The 17,744-nt window shown below is 54.4% G+C and overlaps 1 protein-coding gene across 3 annotated transcripts; it reads left to right on the forward strand.

Annotated features, from left to right (window-relative positions):
- Positions 1–42: 42 nt before the first annotated feature.
- TAL1 (TAL bHLH transcription factor 1, erythroid differentiation factor) lies at positions 43–7,207 on the forward strand. 3 transcript variants are annotated; one of them, XR_006680245.1, is made up of 3 exons: positions 43–589; positions 5,393–6,041; positions 6,316–7,207. XR_006680245.1 is itself a non-coding variant. In XM_045292171.1 (2 exons), exons 1-2 carry the CDS (start codon positions 526–528, stop codon positions 5,839–5,841), a joined length of 513 nt encoding a protein of 170 aa, XP_045148106.1. In that variant the 5' UTR covers positions 43–525; the 3' UTR covers positions 5,842–7,207. The 3 variants fall into 3 exon arrangements, 1 of the variants encoding a protein (XP_045148106.1); XR_006680246.1 differs by having other exon boundaries at positions 6,342–7,207; XM_045292171.1 differs by having other exon boundaries at positions 5,393–7,207.
- The last annotated feature ends 10,537 nt before the right edge of the window (positions 7,208–17,744 follow it).

Consider the following 17,744-nt stretch of genomic DNA (forward strand, 5'->3'; position numbering starts at 1 on the left):
CTGTGGGGCCTGGTGTGAAGGGGCGTGGGACAGGGTGCTCTTTGTGGCGCTGGAGTGGCACGCTCAGGATAGGAAGGCACATGTACTTGTGTGTGCCTTTGAGGGTGGAGGTTTCTGTGCGGCCTGGAGGAGGGAGCTTTTCTGTCTGGTTGTGTGTGTGCGTGTGTGTGTGTGTGTGTGTGTGTGCGTGTGGGCCCACGCGTGCTTATTTTTGCATTGACTTAATTTCTGTTTGTGTGTTTCTGTTTGGAGAGGGCGTGGGCATGTGGCCCTTTCGTGTGTCTCACCATGGGCATCAGGTGGCAGCGCGGAGCATGCCCATGCTCTCAAATGTGTGTGCGTGCTCTACTACCCCCAATTCAAGTATTAAGGGTCTAGGGTGGCCCAGGTTTTCCTGCGGAGGGTAATTCACCTGGGGAAGATAACTAAAAAAAACCCTTTCTCTCCTCGGCTGTGGCACGTGATCTTGTGACCTGACCTGGCCCCACCCACAGCGGGTTCTTTGGGGAGCCTGATGCCTTCCCTATGTTCACCAACAACAACCGCATGAAGAGGAGACCCTCGCCCTATGAGATGGAGATTACGGATGGTGAGTCTGCCCCCCTCACCTGGTACCCACCCCTGTGCTGGACAGAACCCCCTGAGGAAGGGCTAATCCCCAGGCGAAGCACCTGGGGAGGGATTTCTGAGCCCCAAGCTGCAAAGCCCATCATCTGGCAACTGAGCTGGGATCTGGGGGGTGTCACGGGTGCCACTTACAGCCCTGGGAAGAGGGGCCCTGAGGGTGCCTAACCTAAACCTCTAGCCTCAGTCGGAGTCCCAGCTCTGGACTCCAGCCCTGCAGCTCCACAAAGATCCAGGAGGGAGCAGGCAGGGCAAAAACACTGGTGTCCCCTGACTACTCACTGCCACTCAGGGACTTTCTGCCCCTCAACTTAGGAGCCTAGGGTCTGCTCTACCCGAAACTGTACCTCTTAGAATCCTTGCCCACATCCCTCCATCATGGGACCCTCTTGTTCTCTGTCCCACACTCTGGACAGAGACCTAGAGTTCAAGTCCTGGCATCACAGATCCTACCCTCCCCCTAGCTTCCCTGGGGTGTAGAGGTGGGGGGCTCAGCACTGCTATTGTGAATTGCTTGGATACTCTTTGGCCCTGAACTAGCCGAGAGACTTTTCTGTGACTTGGTGTAGTAGATAGGTTCTACCACTGGGGGGCGGGAGAGCAATCTCAGAGGTGAGGGACTTGGAACAACAAATCCTTGAAAGGACAGGACAGTATTTCAGCGTGCCTGGGGCTTGGGGTACCATAGGAAGGGCAGTGTGATCCCTTGCCCCAGGCTGGAGGTTGGCAGGGGATATACTGAATGGCATAGTGGTGAACCTCAAAGTCAGCAGCTGCTCCGCAGGAGAAAGACGAGGCTTTCTACTCTGTACTAGTCTCAGAAACCCACAGAGGCAGTTCTACCCGGTCCTACAGGGTCCTGTTGAGTCAGAAGTGACTCAATAGCAGTTAACAACTTTGGGACTGAGGGGAGCTCTCTGGTGTTTTGGAGAAGAGGGGGCCAGAGTGCGGACAATGGAACAGATTTCTGAAACGCCCAGGCCAGATTGGTCAGGGGCTGTGAAGTCAAGAGGGAAGGAGGATGGAAGTATTACTGCTGCTAGGTTAGAGAGAGGTCTCACGGCCAGTCTAGCGGTGATGGAGGTGGGCAGAAGCAGCTCTGAAGTTCCCCAGGGAAGAGACATTTCCTACAAGGGGAGAGGCGTTGCAAAGTCAATCTCTCTCTCTCTGAGGGGGTTGGGAAAATCCTGGGGAAGCAATTACCCATAAATGTTATCAGTATTTACTGAGCATCTCCTTATTGCTTGGCTAGGGAGAGAGAGGAGGACGCCCCTGTATGGACAGACTTAGGGAGGAGCAAGGTGCTGGGAGATGGGCAGTCCCTGGGAGGCAGACGGAGCGCATTAAGCTGGAGTGTACCTGGGCAGAGAGAGGGCGTGCATGAGCAGGATGCTGGGTATTGAAGTTCAGAGACTGACGGGGAAAGAGTCCGTGGAAGTGGCACTGATATAAGATGCGCAGTCGGGGTTTGACGTGGACTCAGTCCCCTCATCTGTAAAATTGGGAGATTAGCCACTTCCTCCCACATTGTTGAGAGGATACAAAGGGGGTAAAGAGTCTTTAGTGCCTGCCTCAGGGAAGGTGTCGAGGACATGTGAGTGCTCACCCCCACCTGTCCCCTTCCCTTGCTTTTCGGGATGCTGTGGAAAGGTGTAGGGGACAGTAAACCCCTTTCCCCAAGAGACTGGGGCCTACCGGACACCAGGATCTTGTTTGTCTTATTCACCACTCTACTGTCAGCCTCCAGGCCAGAACTGGCAAGGTGGGGCAGGGGCAGGGAAGCCGTTGGTTACAGTCCTTGCTGCCAATGGACATTGTGTGCTGAGTTTTCATCGGTCCTCACCACACGCCCAGGAGGTAAATAATAATATTATTTCCATTTGACAGATGAGGGAATTGAGGCTCAGAGAGGTTAAGCAGCCTGCTCAAGACCACTCAGCTGAGTCTTGGACCATCCCCATAGCACTGCTCTGAATCCTGACCTGGTTCTCGACCCCACCCCTGCCCCCCTTATGGAGCGTGTCTAGCTTGAACTGCAACAGCAGCTACGACATCCCTGCCCCCCACCCACCCAGAGGTTCCCTCAAGACCAACGAGCAGCAGCTGGGTCAGGGTATGGGGGCTGGTCCTCCCTGTCTCCTAGCTGAGGGTGCCCCTCCATCCGATCTGGAAGCCAGAGAACATCAAGTTGTTTCCTGTGAGGCAGGACTGGCCAGCAGGTGTGCTGTGTGTGTCCAGCCTGGGTCTGGCCTCTGGCAAAGTGTCCACTGGGCTGGGACCTGGTGGGATTTGGAAAAGACAGCTTTGACAGCACCATGGGCAGGGGAAAGTGACATCCCCTGGGGGAACGATAGTGCTCAACCCATGCGGAGAACATACAGGAGAGCGCAAGGGAGACAAGGGAGACATGTCAGCCCAGCCCTGCTGGGTCACAGGACTGACTCCTGAGGCAAGGTCAGCCTCTGTCCTGGCTCCAAACTGCACAATAAGCAGGGACCCTTAAGGCCCTCCCCTCCCCTTCTCCTCTACCAGTTTCTGCCATCGGAGGTCTGGCTCCAGGTAAATACTCCAGGACTGGCAGTGCCCTCATGTGTGGAGCTTCCCCAGAACTGCGTGAGCCTGGCTTGGGGCCTCTGTGTTGGGGAGGGAAGCATCCCTTTGGCCTGGGAGCTCCGGAGCACTACACGGTGCTCCTCCAAGACACCTTCCCCGGCTTTGGGAGTCCCAGGCAGGCCCAGGGCTCTGCACTGTCAACATTGAGACCTGTGCTGGGCCCTGCCACCGCTCTACCACCGCAGTCCCTGTCCCATGTCCATTGCTGAAAGGACCTTGCTGAGGTGGACCTAGGACGCCTGCCTGGGCCTTCAGACCCCGAGTGCGCGTGTCTGTACTTGTCTCCTTGAGGAATGTAGGCCCTCTTCACTCTGGTCTCTATCCTCCCTCCGGGCCCCACTTGACACCGCACTAAGTCAGTCTGCACACACGGACTGCGTTTTGCCCCTGGGCTTTCCATCACCCTTAGAGTAAAATGCCCACATCTTATGGCAGGGCCCCGTGGGATCTGAACCCTGCCTGCTTGATCTTGTGGTGCTGGTCTAGCTAGTGATCTCCCTGGAAAAGCGTGAGTGTGTGTAGGAGAGAGAAAGCCTAGCCTCGGTGGCATCAGTCACTGTCCAGCTTTGAGCCTTTCCTCTGCGTACATGCCCCGCTTTTTCTCTCCCCCTGCACACCTGGTTCTTCTTCAGTCCTGCTGTTGTCAGGCGCCATCCAGGCCTCGCTAACTCCGGCCGCCTCACGTGCAGTAGACGAGAACTGCCTGCCTTGGCGCCATCCTCCCCATCCCCGTTCCACTGGAGCCTGACTTCGTGCCCATCAGCTCATGGAGGATCTCCCGCTTTGTCACTGACCCTCGACATAACCCAGGGGCTGGTGAACTGTTGCCGTCCTGGCCCCAAGGAGACTTCTGGCTGTACTTCTTCCCAGAGATCTGTTTGCTCTGCTGGCAGCCCACAGCACTTCGAATGTCCTGCTCCAGCGCCATAATGCATAAGCACAGATTCTAACCCTCTCTTCCTTACTCGTCACACGAGGCGCTGGACAAGCCCCGTGGTTGGCCTCAGGCACCCCTAGCCCTCCAGCTGGCCTCTTTGTTCTCTAGCACTTTCAACAGCAGTGCGCCCCTTTCTTTCCCGATACCCGTTTCCATGCATGTCGACTGTAGGTCCAAGTACCACGGACTCCTTGGCAGCATCCATTGAACACGATGGTTCCTCTGGGTTCAGTGTGAGCACTTGTGTTTTCTTCACATGGAGTTGCAATCTATACGAAAGGCTGTGGGCAACCCCAAGTTCTTGTGAGTGCTGCCACCTCAGAACAGCCTTTCCAACCATCTTAGCTAAATGCAGTGGCTCTGGTCTGTCAACTACCTACCTAATTTGCTCGATTCTAGTTCATCCCATTAGAGAGATTCTGCACCCCTCCCCCATGATCCCATTAAGATGGAGCCTCCCTGAGGGAGGGCCCGTGTCTGCTTTCTTCACTGGCATTCATCTGCCATGCTCGCCACACGAGAGTGTTGTTAGTAAACACCTGCTGATGACTAATACTAGCTGATAATCGTTGTTGTTGTTAGAGGCCACATAGTGACCCACTTCCCGGCCCTGCACCATCCTCACCTTTGTCCCCATTAATAAGAGTTATTTAGCGTTTAATCTACGGCAGGACTCGCCTTAACCACTCTACTTATTGCTGGATCCATTTACCAACCTTGCAGTTTCAGTTACTAGTATTATTTTCACTTTACAGGTGCTCAGCCTCAGGTACAGGGGCTTTCAGTAGCTTACCCAAAGTTGTTCAGCTGAGTCATAAGCTTTGAACCCAAGGAGTCCAGCGCCCGGCTCTGTCATCCAGACGCACGTGCTGTGTGGCCACTGGGCACAGGAATGAATGATGACATGTCCCTGAGCCAGTGAAGGCGTGAATCACAGGGCCCCTGTCCTCAAGGGCCCTCCAGTCCCGAGGGAGAAAACACAAGTCCTAATCCAGAGCGATGGCGCTACAGGGACCGAGGGCTGTGGAAGCTGGTTAGCTCTGCACGGAGCGCTGAGGGAAGTTTTCAGGGAGGAGGAAGCATAGGAACTAGCTTCTGAAGGGCAACGAGGCCTTCCTTCCCAAGTTCCCCAAAGGCTGGTTTTCCTCGTTTCCCGCAGATTCCCCTGAGGGCCCCCAGCCCGCGCTCCTAACCCATGTCCTCCCCCCACCCGCACAGGTCCTCACACCAAAGTCGTGCGGCGCATCTTCACCAACAGCCGGGAGCGGTGGCGGCAGCAGAACGTGAACGGGGCCTTTGCCGAGCTCCGCAAGCTGATCCCCACGCATCCCCCGGACAAGAAGCTCAGCAAGAACGAGATCCTCCGCCTAGCCATGAAGTACATCAACTTCCTGGCCAAGCTGCTGAATGACCAGGAGGAGGAGGGCACCCAGCGGGGCAAGCCTGGCAAAGACCCAGTTGTTGGGGCAGGTGGGGGTGGGGGAGGGGGTGGCGCACCCCCAGATGACCTCCTGCAGGACATACTCTCCCCCAACTCCAGCTGTGGCAGCTCCCTAGATGGGGCAGCCAGCCCAGACAGCTACACCGAGGAGCCTGCACCCAAGCACCCGGCTCGTGGCCTCCACCCTGCCATGTTGCCCGCTGCTGATGTAGCTGGCCCTCGGTGATGAGTCTGGGCCCACCCGGGACCAGCCAGGAGGGCCTCCATAGGCTACTGAGAAGGTGGATTCAGGGCAAGGTGGGGCAAGCCTTGAGCAATGAACTTGAGCTTTCTTTGATGTCCAAACTTTGGGAAGCCCCGGCGGATCCTGGGGCTGGCCTTTCTGTTTCCTACCCCAAGAGGAGAACAGAAACATGGAGCAAAGTGGTAGGTACTTTTTCATGAAGAGGGCACGGTGTTCCCCTCCCCGCCCACTCCCCCCAACCCCTAAGACTTCCCAAGTACGAGGCTCCAGGGTCACGGCTTGGGGCCTGGAGTTTGGGATCCCTGTCTTTGCTGAGACCGGGGACTGTCAGCTCTCCCCTGAGGCGTCCACCAGACTCTGCCCGGCCTTCAGCCCACCCCCCATGCTGGCTGCGGTGGTTTATGTGACCACTTCGGCCCAAATACACAGGTACCCAGTAGTTGTCCATTTCTTAAGCTCCATCTTCACCTGGGCCCACGCAGATCCATCCAGCTCACCAGCTGCTGCAGAGTCCCAGGACTTGAGGTGCCTTCTTCAGGGCCTGGTTGACGAAGATGACCAGTGGACAGCCTGCTCTTGGCTAGCTGGGCCAGAGGGGCACAGAGCCCAGTAGCCCTTACTCCTTGCCCTGGGGATCGAAGCTCTGCTCCGTGACTTAATCCCTGTGGCTGTGAGACTGTGTGTGTGTGTGTGCCCTGTTGGGCTTTGTGCGAAGGCAGAGCAAGGGGCTCTGGGAAAAGGATACAGAGTGAAATGGAGCGAAAGCTCTTCTGGGCATGTGGATTTCACACCCAGCTGCTGTCTCAGAGTGACCCGCCTGATCCTCAGCTGCACGTTGCGGCTCATGCTGTCGGGCACATGCCAGACGACCATGCTGGTGCTGAGTCGCTGCAGCCCCGCCCCGCCTGGGCCTTCTCTGAGCTGCTTACAGGGCCCTCCCCGCCACAGGATGCCCGCTCTTTGAGGAGCTGGCTGCTTTGTGTCCTGAATTGAGCGCAGCCTTTGTCCTGCACATTCCTTGCCTTTGGGACTTTTGTTTCACATCAGTTATTGCTGGGATCTTAGGTCTTGATGGGACCCAGGGGATGGGCGTAGGGAGTCCAATCCAAAACCAGACCCTGGCTGAGACCCAAACACACGTACATTCGCTTGGCAGAATCGGAACCGTCCCTCAACTGTGACTGTCTCAATTGTCAAGAGTGTATATGGGAGGCTGGCTTCTTGAAATAGGAGTTGTCTACCTGTCTCCCTAACCGCCCCTACCCAAATGTTGTACATGCAAGTTTTTATAACTCAAATTTTACCCTTCACCTTTTAAAGAAATACAGCAAGTCCTTTTGTAAAATGACGCATCCTTTTGTAGAGTGGATCACTGCCCCCTTGTCTCTCTCCCATGGGGATCCGAGGGTAGGAAGTGGCTTTTGTGGGCTCAGCCTGCCGGTAGGGTGCATTTCAAGGCCATGGAACCAACTAAACAGAGTCTTCGAGCAGGTCATTGTACCCTCTGGCCATCCCTGGCTTGCCTGTGAGGTCAGAGGAGGGTCATTGCATGGCCCCGTCCTGATGTACAAGAACCCACCCTGGCTGTCGACAAAGCCCCTGGTGGGCCTTGCGTTTCAGCTCAGTGGCTTGCCCGGGCAGCAGTGGGGCCTCAAGTGCGGCCACATGCAGTCAGGGAAATGATCCCTGCCCCCTCCTCCTGCTTGTAAGTCCCACTCCTGGGATGGGGGCACTCTGACTCCCCACCCCACTTCCGGCCCCTCACACTGTGTGTTGATTACAGAGGCACTGATTCCTGTCAAGTGCTTGCAAGGGCCTTGGAGAAATCCCATCCGCCTAAGGACGGGGCACTGTCTGAGGTCCTGACACTGCTTGTGTGCCGCTGGGTTGATTATATTCGGAAGTGAAAAGTTGCCACACTGCGTGGGGGAGCGGTTCTAACACATGGGTTCCACATTCTATCCGGAAGTCCAGTTTCCTCCACCCCCAGACTTGCAGTGTGTCCTGAATAAGTTCGCTGAGCATCAGCCTCTCATCTGACCCTGGCCTGGCCTGCCTCTTACAGACCGTGCATTCAATGGCATCCAGAAAGTGGAAGGGATTTGAAACAGAGGGACTTTGCCCTCAGTATCAGCCCTGCAGGGGGTTTCCCAAGCTGTGGCCAGGCCTGCTTGATGGCACAGCATTCTGGCAATTGAGGTTTTGCCTGAGTTATCTTGACCTTGTTTCTATGGATTGTCCCCATTTCTGTCTCATTCCAAGGCAAGGGACAGGTGCATATGGACGAGGTATGGAATGTGAAATGAGCTCCAATGATCCAAAATGATGCTGAGTTAGAAAGGGGCCAAGCTCAGGCCTTTGTAAGGAAGCACGAAGATCCACCATTTAATGATCCTTTCTGCTCACCACCCAGACCCTTTTCTGCCCTTGATGCCTTCCTTACCACGCCCCCCCCACCCCACCCCCCACCCCCGCGAAATGGGAACAGTCCAAGAATCGTATCCATGTAAAAAGAAAATTCAAGGCAAAAGGAACGTTGCTCTCTGGAATATTCTGAGAACAAAAATGAATGTAATGACAGGAAGGAATCACACTTTAAAAAAAAGAAAGAAAAATTAGTATTCTTTTATTTGTAGTTGAAAATTACAAGATGGTACAACCTTTATCTGTTCCCAAAAAGAAAACAAGGCACAGCTTTGATAGTCATCTTTGGGCCTTTTGGGGGTGGGTCTAGTCGTACTTGTGATTCCAATGGTACGTGGCCCCGGGCCAAAGGCTTGCCCCTGCCCGTGTACATAGTGCAGCATCTCTGCAGGCCCAGTACTCTCTGTCCGTGTTGTACTGTATGTGATGAGTCGGTGGTCTCTGCAGTTTTCTGCAGAAGAGGAGTCACCGCTCAAGGTACCTTGACCTTTGTACGGCTCAGAGGCCAACACTATGGCCATGTGACTCTTTGGCAAACAAACCCATGTGGTGGTGGTGATGATGATGATGATGATGATGTGTGTATATATATATATAAACATATATATATATATGAGGATATATTGGGAAGATTTCTAAATAAACATTTTACAAAGGGTCCTGGACTCTGCTTACCTTTTGCATCCCTAGGCCTGAGAGTGGGGAGGTTGAAGGACAAGCCAGGCAATAAGCTGTCTCACCTCAAATGCAGGGCGCAGTGTGGTGGCTGAACCCTGGCCTTCCGGGACCTGCTCAGTTCCCCACCTTGCAGCCCAAGTGCACTTCTGTCAGTGGAGTGTGGGGTGTTGCTATGCTGCTGAACACGCTTCAGTAGAGCTCCTAGACGAAGACTGGAAGGTCTGGCAGTTGACTTCCAAGACAATCTAAGGAACCCCCTACGAATACAATGGTCTGTTCCACAGCCGCTCATGGTAGGACAGTGTAGGACTGGACAGTGTTTGGCTCTAGTTTGATGCAGTCGCCCGGAGTTGAAGGCGGCTTAATGAAAACTAGCAAGAATAGATAGCAGCCCAGGTGGCCTAGTGGATCACACACCAGGCTCCTAACTGCAAGGTCAGCAGTTCAAAACTACGAGCCACTGCAAAGGAAAAGAATGAGACTTTTTACTCCTATAAAGATGGACAATATTAGAAACCCACAGGGGCACTTCAACTCTGCCCTCTCAGGTCACTGTGAGTCGGAGCAACTTGAAGGCAGTGAGTCAAGTTCACAATAGCAGCCCCTGGAGCTCCTGAGCTGTGCAAACAGTTAATACGCTTTTCTGCTAATTGAAAGGTAAAGCCTTGGAAGAAAGACGTGGCAACTTACTTCCCAAACAGTCAGTATTTGAAAACCCTCCGGAGCACATGGAGTCACTGTGAGCCGGAATGGAGTGGACTGATGGAGGTTAACTGTTCTTGCTTCTTTACCTCCAGTTTGGAGCAGGTTGAGCAGGGAGAGGCTGTCGGCTTGGTGTCCCCTCCTCTCTCCTCGGCAGCTCAGGCTCACAAATGGGCCTTTCCTCGGCAGCGTGCACCCAGGCTTTTAGCCCTGAGCAGCCCCGGTGAACTCTCCTTCTTTGTATTGGACTTGGCTTCCGTAGCTGAGACAGCTGCTTTTATCAGAGGTTTGGCCAGACTCAAGTCACACCAGAAGAGGACCCCAGGCTTTCCCACCCCTCAGTGGAGGCTGCAGCTCTTCTGCCTGCATCTTGATGAGTGAGGGACCCACAGGTTTCTCTTGGGGCTCAATTGGAGATAAGGCTGGAGTCTTTGAAAGCAGTGAGTGGAGGCTCTGGGGCATCCTATCTTCTAGGATATCTTCCCTTGAGGCTCAGTGATTGGAAAGCCATTCAGAGGGAGGGCTCAGGGTTCTGGGGAGCTTGCTGAGGGTGGACTCAGGTGTTCAGAGACTTCAGTAGGTCCAGCAGACACTTCTGATAGAAGGCCAATCCTTTCTTCTTTCTTTCCCTTATTTAACAAATATTTATCGAGCAACTAGGAGGAGCTGGGTAATTGTGTTCAAATTGTGATGCAAACGATTACTATGCTCTGCTGCTAACTGGAAAATGAGCAGCTTGCGTCCACCCAGCAGAGACGCGGAAGAAAGACTTGGCAACCTGCTTCCCCAACTCAACCCCCGAAAGCCCGTGGGGCACATGGCACCCCTGGAAGCTGGATTGGACGTGACTGGTGGCAGCTGTTCTGCTCTCCAACCTTGAGCCTGAGCCCGGGATGTGTGAGGTCTCCACCCTTAGAAACAAGGACGTTGGGATTTCCCCCTCACTTTGACAACATCGCCAGTTAAGACCAGCAGCTAGAAAAGTGGAGGGTAAACAAGAAGGCTAACGAAAACGAGGCAATCCTCGTGGAGATGGATTGACAGAGCAGCCACAGCGATGCCCTCAAACAGGACGCTGGTGCAAGACTGGGCAGCTTTCCTTTGCGCTGTCCGGTCGCTGGGAGTTGGAGCTGGCATGGGGCAACTAGCAACAGCGTGGTTCGAGGTCCCAGGGATCTAACCATGCACAAAGCAGGTATGTTCTTGTGGAACTGAAATCTAGCAGGGGATACAGTAAACACACACACACTGACATACTCAGTAAGTAGATTGGTTACATGGTGAGTGATGGCAGAGTGGTGTCAGAGGCATTGGGCACGAGGAAGTGGATAGCTAAATACGTAGGCTGGCTGTAGGGTGAGTGAGAGCGTGAATGGTACTTAGGGAAGGAGTTGTGTCTGCAGGAACTCAAAGGACCACAGATGGCTCTGGCTCCTTCGGGGTAAGTATGTTCACCCTAAAAGGCTCAGAGGGGCAAGGTGATCTGATCCTGGTTTCCCACTGTGTCTAGGGGGGCCAAGGCAGGCCAGAGCTTGAGGATCATGCTCCAGCTTGTAAGGAAGCTTCTAGGGGTTTGGAAGACATCAGAGTACTCTTTCTAGCCCAGGGCAAGGAGGGACTTGGGAAGCAAGGAGGGTGACAGCCAGCTCCGGAGCGAAGAGAGCCGTGAAACCGCTGTGGCCCTGAGGTGGTGGGGCTCTGCACGTCAAGCCTGGGCAGAGAGCCCAGATGTAGGGGTCCAAGGAGCAGAACGATGAAGGGACTTGCCTTTAAGGGCTTAAGACAGACAGGAAAGAAAGGGAGAGACTAAGCGTGGGGAGGGAGGAGACCCTGGGAGAGTGGTGTTTTCGGAGGCACCGGGGCACGAGGAAGTGGATAGCCAGGTGCAGTGCAGCTGGGAGTTCAAGCAAGAGTGTTCTGAGGCATTGACTGGCGTCAGCAACATGGAAGCCATGATGACTTTGGTAGATCCGTGTTGGGAGAAAGATGGAGGCAGCAGCCTGGCTGTAATGGACTGAGCAGGAGAGGAGCAACCTGCCCCCAGACCTTTCTCAGGAGAGAGGTGGGCACGCCGTGTTCAGAGTGCTTAGAAAGATCCAGCAACCAACTGTCTTCACCAAGGCCAAGAGTATGAGGCTAAAGAAGGTTCTGGCTGGTCAGGACCTTAGGTACCGTCTGGGCTAGTGTGCACATCTTGATGTGGGGAAGTTGAGACCCAGAGAAGAAATGGGTCTTTCCAGGACCCCACATCCCATAAACAGGCAGTGACAGGTAGGATAGGACAAGGCCTCTAGCCTCCCAGGGCAGTGCTACCCCATGGGGCACTTGTCTCTGCCTACCATGGGGAAAGGGCTACACCCTGGAGCCTTTTCTGAAATAGCCCTGCTGATCTCTCCAGCCTCACTTCGCATCACCCCCCTTCATTCTCTTTGCAATTGTGTCGTCCGTCCTTCCTGTTGGCCACCCCTCCACCCCTAGTCCCTTTTTAAATAACCTTGAAGTGTGTGCCCTAGCTATTTCTTTTGCATGGGACAGTCTACCCATCCTCCACCTTCCTTTCATTTGGTGAGCTTGTCCTCCCCTCCAGGAAACTTCCTGACTCTCTTGCGGTCACCTCTCTATCACTGCAGGTCCCCTACACTTTACTGTGGCCCTTTCCACCCTGTGCTGTCCGATACCATCTCCTTGTCAGCTCTCCTACCCAGACCGCGAGCTCCTAAAGGTCGAGACTGTCTGGTGTGTCTCTTCACCCTGGCACCCGTTTTAGAGCTGACCTGGCTCTCCTGTAATATTTGTTGAAAGATGAGGTCCCCTGTATGAACTTCCCAAGCTCAGTTTTGAGGTTCAAGGTGCAAGGGTAAGATGGGGGAAGGGGGCTGGCTGAGAGGGGGCGCCATGCCTTTAAAGGTGCCAGCTCCAGCGTCCCCTTTCTCGTTCCCTGAAAACCAAGGTCTGCAGCTGGCCAGGGCAGAGGGCTACCTCTGCTTGGTGGACAGGCCAAGGCCTTTGAGCGGGGAGTGGGGAGCAGGGTGTGAGCTTTGCTGGGGCAGGCTGCATAGCCTGGTGATCATGCTGGGCCGGGTCGAGGCGTGAAGAGGATCAGAGGCTGTTTATCTGGTCTGTTCACAGCACTCTTGCCTCCTCAACTCGGTTTCCTACCCCCTCTCCATTTGCAATGCAACCAATGATCCCCTGGCCCGTCAGCATGCCCCCCTGTCCAGCCTGCCCATGTGAGCCGACAGGCACTGCTGACCAGTCTGCTGGGGACACGAGCATGGCACTGGGTCATGTGCAGCAGCAGAGGCTGGGCGCTCATGGCTCAGAGTAAGCAGAGGAGTAGGTCGCGGTCTGCTAGGGCCCCCGCTTTACTGTCTAGAGGAGGAACTGAGACCAAGAGAGGGCCAGGGGCCTGGTCACAGATGCCCAGGGTTCGAATTCAGTCTGAGTCTAGAGCTAGTGCTCCCTGCCGTCTAGGAAAGGAAAAAGTTGGTAACAGCCACCAGGCCGTTGATGCTTAGAGCAGCTGGGCTTGGACTCTGCTGTGGGCCAGAGCGAAGCTCTCCTTGTCCAGCAGTCTGCCCAGGAACATGAGCGGCCTGCACAGTGAGCAGCAAGGACAGCACGTGCACTGTTGGCTCAGGGAAGGAGAGCCAGAGGGTTGACAGGCTGGGCCACACACAGGGTCCGGCCTTTCTGGTCAGACTCACCTGGGCTCACGGGGCAGCTGGGTGTCTTTGGAGAAACCGCTTCTCTGAGCTCCAGTTTCCACATCTGATCAATGAAGATCTGAATACCGATCTTACAGACCTGTCGTGGGATTTCACAATCATATATGTCAAGCAGCCATTATTCTTCTTGGAAATGGGGTGGGGAGAGGACAGAAGAGAGACAGAGGGGCAAAGAGGGACGCAGCCACATTAATCATTCAGAGCAGCAGGAATTCCTCTGGGCCTGTCACACGCTGGAGAGCCAGCAAGGGACCACCCGGTCCCTGTGCACTGAGAGCTGCCTGGTGGGGTGGAGGTGGGTATAGGAGAAGATACGCAGGCAGGACGACGCCAGAGCCTTGTGCTGCGAGAGGGAGGGGCCCAGTGTCTGTGGAGGACCACGCTCTAGGGCTGGAGGCCCAGAGCAGATGCTTGCTGAATCGAAGGAACCTGAGGTGGAGCCCTGGTGGCATCATGGTTACAAGGTGGTCTGCTAACCAGAAGGCCAGCAGTTCGAAACCATCAGCTGCACCGTGTGAGGAAGATGGGGTTTTCTACTCTCGTTAACAGTTACTGTTTCAGAAACTCGCTGCAGGGGCCGTTCTTCCCTGTCCTACTGGGTCACTACAAGTCAGCATAGACTCCAAGGCAGGGGGTTTTGTTCATTTTGGGGGGTGGGGCCGAGGGAAGGCTTCTTGGAGGAGGTGCAAGAAGCCTCTCTTCCAGGTGACTTGCAGGGAGGTGCAGCAGTACCTGACCTCCAGCACCTTCTCCCAGAGGCAGATGCAAGCACCTCCGGGGGTTCTGGTGTTCTCTGATGGACCCTAAGCGCTCATCTAGGCCACCTGGGGTCCGGTCATGCTGGGGTTCTACAGCTACCTCCTGCCCTCCCCACCCTCCACACTTGCTTGGGCTGAGCCCTGCCTCCCTCCTGAGGTCCCAGCCTTCTCTGTCCACACAATAACAGGATGTGATCCGTTCGAACAGAGGAAGCGGGGAGGACAGGCAGTGCTGATAGCGCGTTTCTGACTCCCCGCACTGCCCTCTTCCCCTCCCCTCTGGGCTGGCCCTGGAGCAGCTGCCTCACCAAAGCCCGGCCTTGGTCTCTCTCTGGGTTCAGCAGGGATGAGTTTTGAGTTTGCCCTGTTGAAGCCTCTGGAGAGTTACGTGTGGGGTTTGCACGGGCACAAAGGAGACAGCTGGCCCCATAGCGTCAGCGCACCCTCGGCAGGGCCTGTCTCCCTGACTCGTTTTGTTGACCTGGGGGACACATGGCTGGAAAACAGAGACACAAGGAGGCCTACTGAACAAACCGTGGACTCAGGGCTGATTTGGGGGTATCTAGAGCTGAGGGTGGGCAGGTGGGTCCCTAGGGTGGCGGACGGATCCCTGAGCTTCCACTTCAGCAGGGCTTCCTTAGGTCCTCAGGAGCCCGAGGAAGGCACATGCAGGGAAGTACAGCAGAAAGAACCCAAACAACTCTCCACGCTCTTCATCCAGCACGGACTGTCTCATACAGTGCGCCCAGGAGGGAGGCTGAGGCTCGGGGAGCAAAGGGGCTTGTGAAGGCTCAGGGAGTAGGAGACAAGGTGGAGCTAGGACCCAGGCTTCCTGGCTTCCAACCCACTGCTCTCACCATCCCTTTAGGCCAGGCATCCTCACACTACGGCCCCGCGAGCCACATGCGGCCCGCCGAGGACATTTATCCAGCCCGCCGGGTGTTTTTGCCCCGTTTTGTTTTTTTCCTTCAAAATAAGATATGTGCAGTGCGCATAGGAATTTGTTCAAAGTTTTTTTTTTTAAACTATAGTGCGGCCCTCCAACGAGTCTGAGGGACGTGAGCTGGCCCCCTGTCTAAAAAGTTTGAGGACCCCTGTTTTAGGCCAGTACTGTTTAATACATCTTCTGGTGATGACAGACATGTTCTATATCTGTGCAGTCCAATAGGGCCGCTACCAGGCAGTGGGCTGCTGACGAACAGATCAGTGGTTCAAACCTACTAGCCTCTCTCCAGGAGAAACATGAGACTGTTGGCTCTGGTAAAGATTTACAGCCTCGGGAACCTGTACAGGGTCACTCTGAGTCAGACTCAACTCAACAGTAATGGGTTTGGTTTTTGGTTTTTCATTTAGTCACCAGGGACTACAGAGCTCTTGAAATGTGACTCGTGCAACCAAGTGAAAGAATTAACAAAATAAGTATTCTGTTTTAATTGAGAATATACACAGAAAATAATACACAAATTCAAGTTGCTACATGTATACCTCAGTGACATGTATGCATGTGACTAGCGGCTATTATATTGGGCACTGCAATTCTCATCCATTCGGTCACTTTACACTTACTGTTTATGCGTAAGGTCTTCAGCAGCTATTTCCTCTGAAGTGGGCAGCCGATTCCTCCTTTGGCTTGTGGTGCTGGAGAAGAATATTAAAGTACCACGGACCGCCCATAGACAGACGAGTCTGTCTTGGAAGCAGTACAGTCAGAGTGCTCCTTGGAGGCAAGGATGACAGACTTCCTTAGATAACTGGACACACTATCAGGAGAAGGACAGTAGAGGGGCAGGGAAAAAGAGGAAGGATGAATTGACACCGTGGCCGCAGTAAGAGACTCAGGCACAGGAACCGTTGTGAGGATGGTGCAGGACCGGACAGTGTTCGTGCTGTTGTGCACAGGGTCGCTATGGGTCAGAACTGACTCGATGGGTGGTACCTAACAACAACAACAAAAATAACAACAACAACAACCACAGCACACTTAATGTCTCCTTTGCTGGTCTAGGCAGCACAGAGGACCCAGATGGATCAGGCAATTGCAGCCCTGTGCTTAGTGCTGCTCTCAAGGTCAACCAAGGGAGGAATCTGGCTCAGTCATGTCACAAAAGCCCTCCCAGAAGGAGCTGGCTCTAGAAGGACAAGCAGGGCTTCATCAAGGGAGCTAAAGGAGGAATGGCATTCCAGCTAGCAAGAGTGGCATGGACAGAGGGGTAGTGAAATTGCAGGTGTGTGTGTGTGTGTGTGTGTGTGTGTGTGTGTGTGTGTGTTAGAACAGGTACAGGACCAGTCCCCTGGGCCCTTAAATGCCAGTTGGCCAATCAGGATGCCCTGAGTGGCGTGAGCCGGGTAGGAGTAAGGTCCGATCAGGGTTTTGGGGAAACATTTGGCAGCCGATGTGGAGGGGCCCAAGGGGAGCAAGAAGAAGTGGGCAGACTCAGTCTTGCTCCCCCCAGCATTGCACCTGCTTGGAGAGATGTGGAAAAGTTGGTTTCTTGTTTCGGTAGAGTCAGAAGAAGATTTGGCTAGCTTTGAGAGGAACAAGACTATGATTCCAGGACTTTAGGATGTGAAGGTGGGGGGGGGGAGCCCAGAATCCCTGGAACCCCAAGCCCCAAACTGCTCTCATGTTTTCCCAGCACACTCCCCTGCCTCTCTGACCAGTCATTTCACCATCAGCCGGCCTGCCTTTGGCTGAAAGCTTTGACCCTTTAAAATGCCAGTCCCTCGCGAAGAGATGAGGCTCTGAGAGTTCATCGTAATTGTGCAGATTTTTTTTGGGGGTGAAGAGCAGATTTTGGTGAATCGAGGCTGAGGACCCCCCAGATCCCAGACCTAGGAAGGCCAGAAAGAGGATGTGAAGGTCACCCAAGCTGAGCCTTTCCTGTGTTCAGTCTGCAGTGTATTAAGGAAGGGGCTGTGCTTTCTCTGGCTGTTCCTCCAACAATCCCTATGCACCAGAGTCGGCTACGCCCATTTTACAGATGCAGAAAAGCTGAGATCAGAGGGTTAAATCACCTGCCCAATACCTTGTGGGCAAGAAAGGAGCCGAGCTGTGGTCCTAACCCTGGCTATTTAGAGAGCCAGTTCCCTCATCCCAAAACAGGCAAGTCCCCAGAACACTGCGGTGATTATTACAGATGGACACCACGCAATCCCAGGACAGTAAGATCTGGTCTTTCTAAAGGGATTTCAGAGATAGACTCCCTGGCCCCATGCCCAGGGCCAGGAGGCTTGGCTGTAGGATATTTTGTGAGTTCTCTGCTTAGGGATGGGTGGGGGGTGTGGGGTGCGGGAGGGGGGGGGTCCTGTCTCCTTCAGTTATGCAGATGGTGATCTGAAATTAACACCCCCCCCACACAAGGTTAATGCTAGCTGCCCCTTGGGAGAAAAGTTGCAGTAAAGTTGCAGTTTGGGAAACTCACAGGGGGCAATTCTACCCTTTCCTATAGGGTCACTATAGAGTTGGCATGAACTTGATGGCAGTGATTTGAGGTGTGAGTTTTGAGACGGACCTAAAGAGTTACGGATTTGAAAATGTATGGGGCAGTGCGACTGTGTCCGACAGGGACACTGTGATTTGGAATTGACTGGGAGG

The sequence above is a fragment of the Echinops telfairi genome, unplaced genomic scaffold, assembly GCF_000313985.2.
Source record: "Echinops telfairi isolate 266 unplaced genomic scaffold, ASM31398v2 ScPeMD7_443;HRSCAF=831, whole genome shotgun sequence".
In the NCBI taxonomy this organism is placed as follows: Eukaryota; Metazoa; Chordata; class Mammalia; order Afrosoricida; family Tenrecidae; genus Echinops; species Echinops telfairi.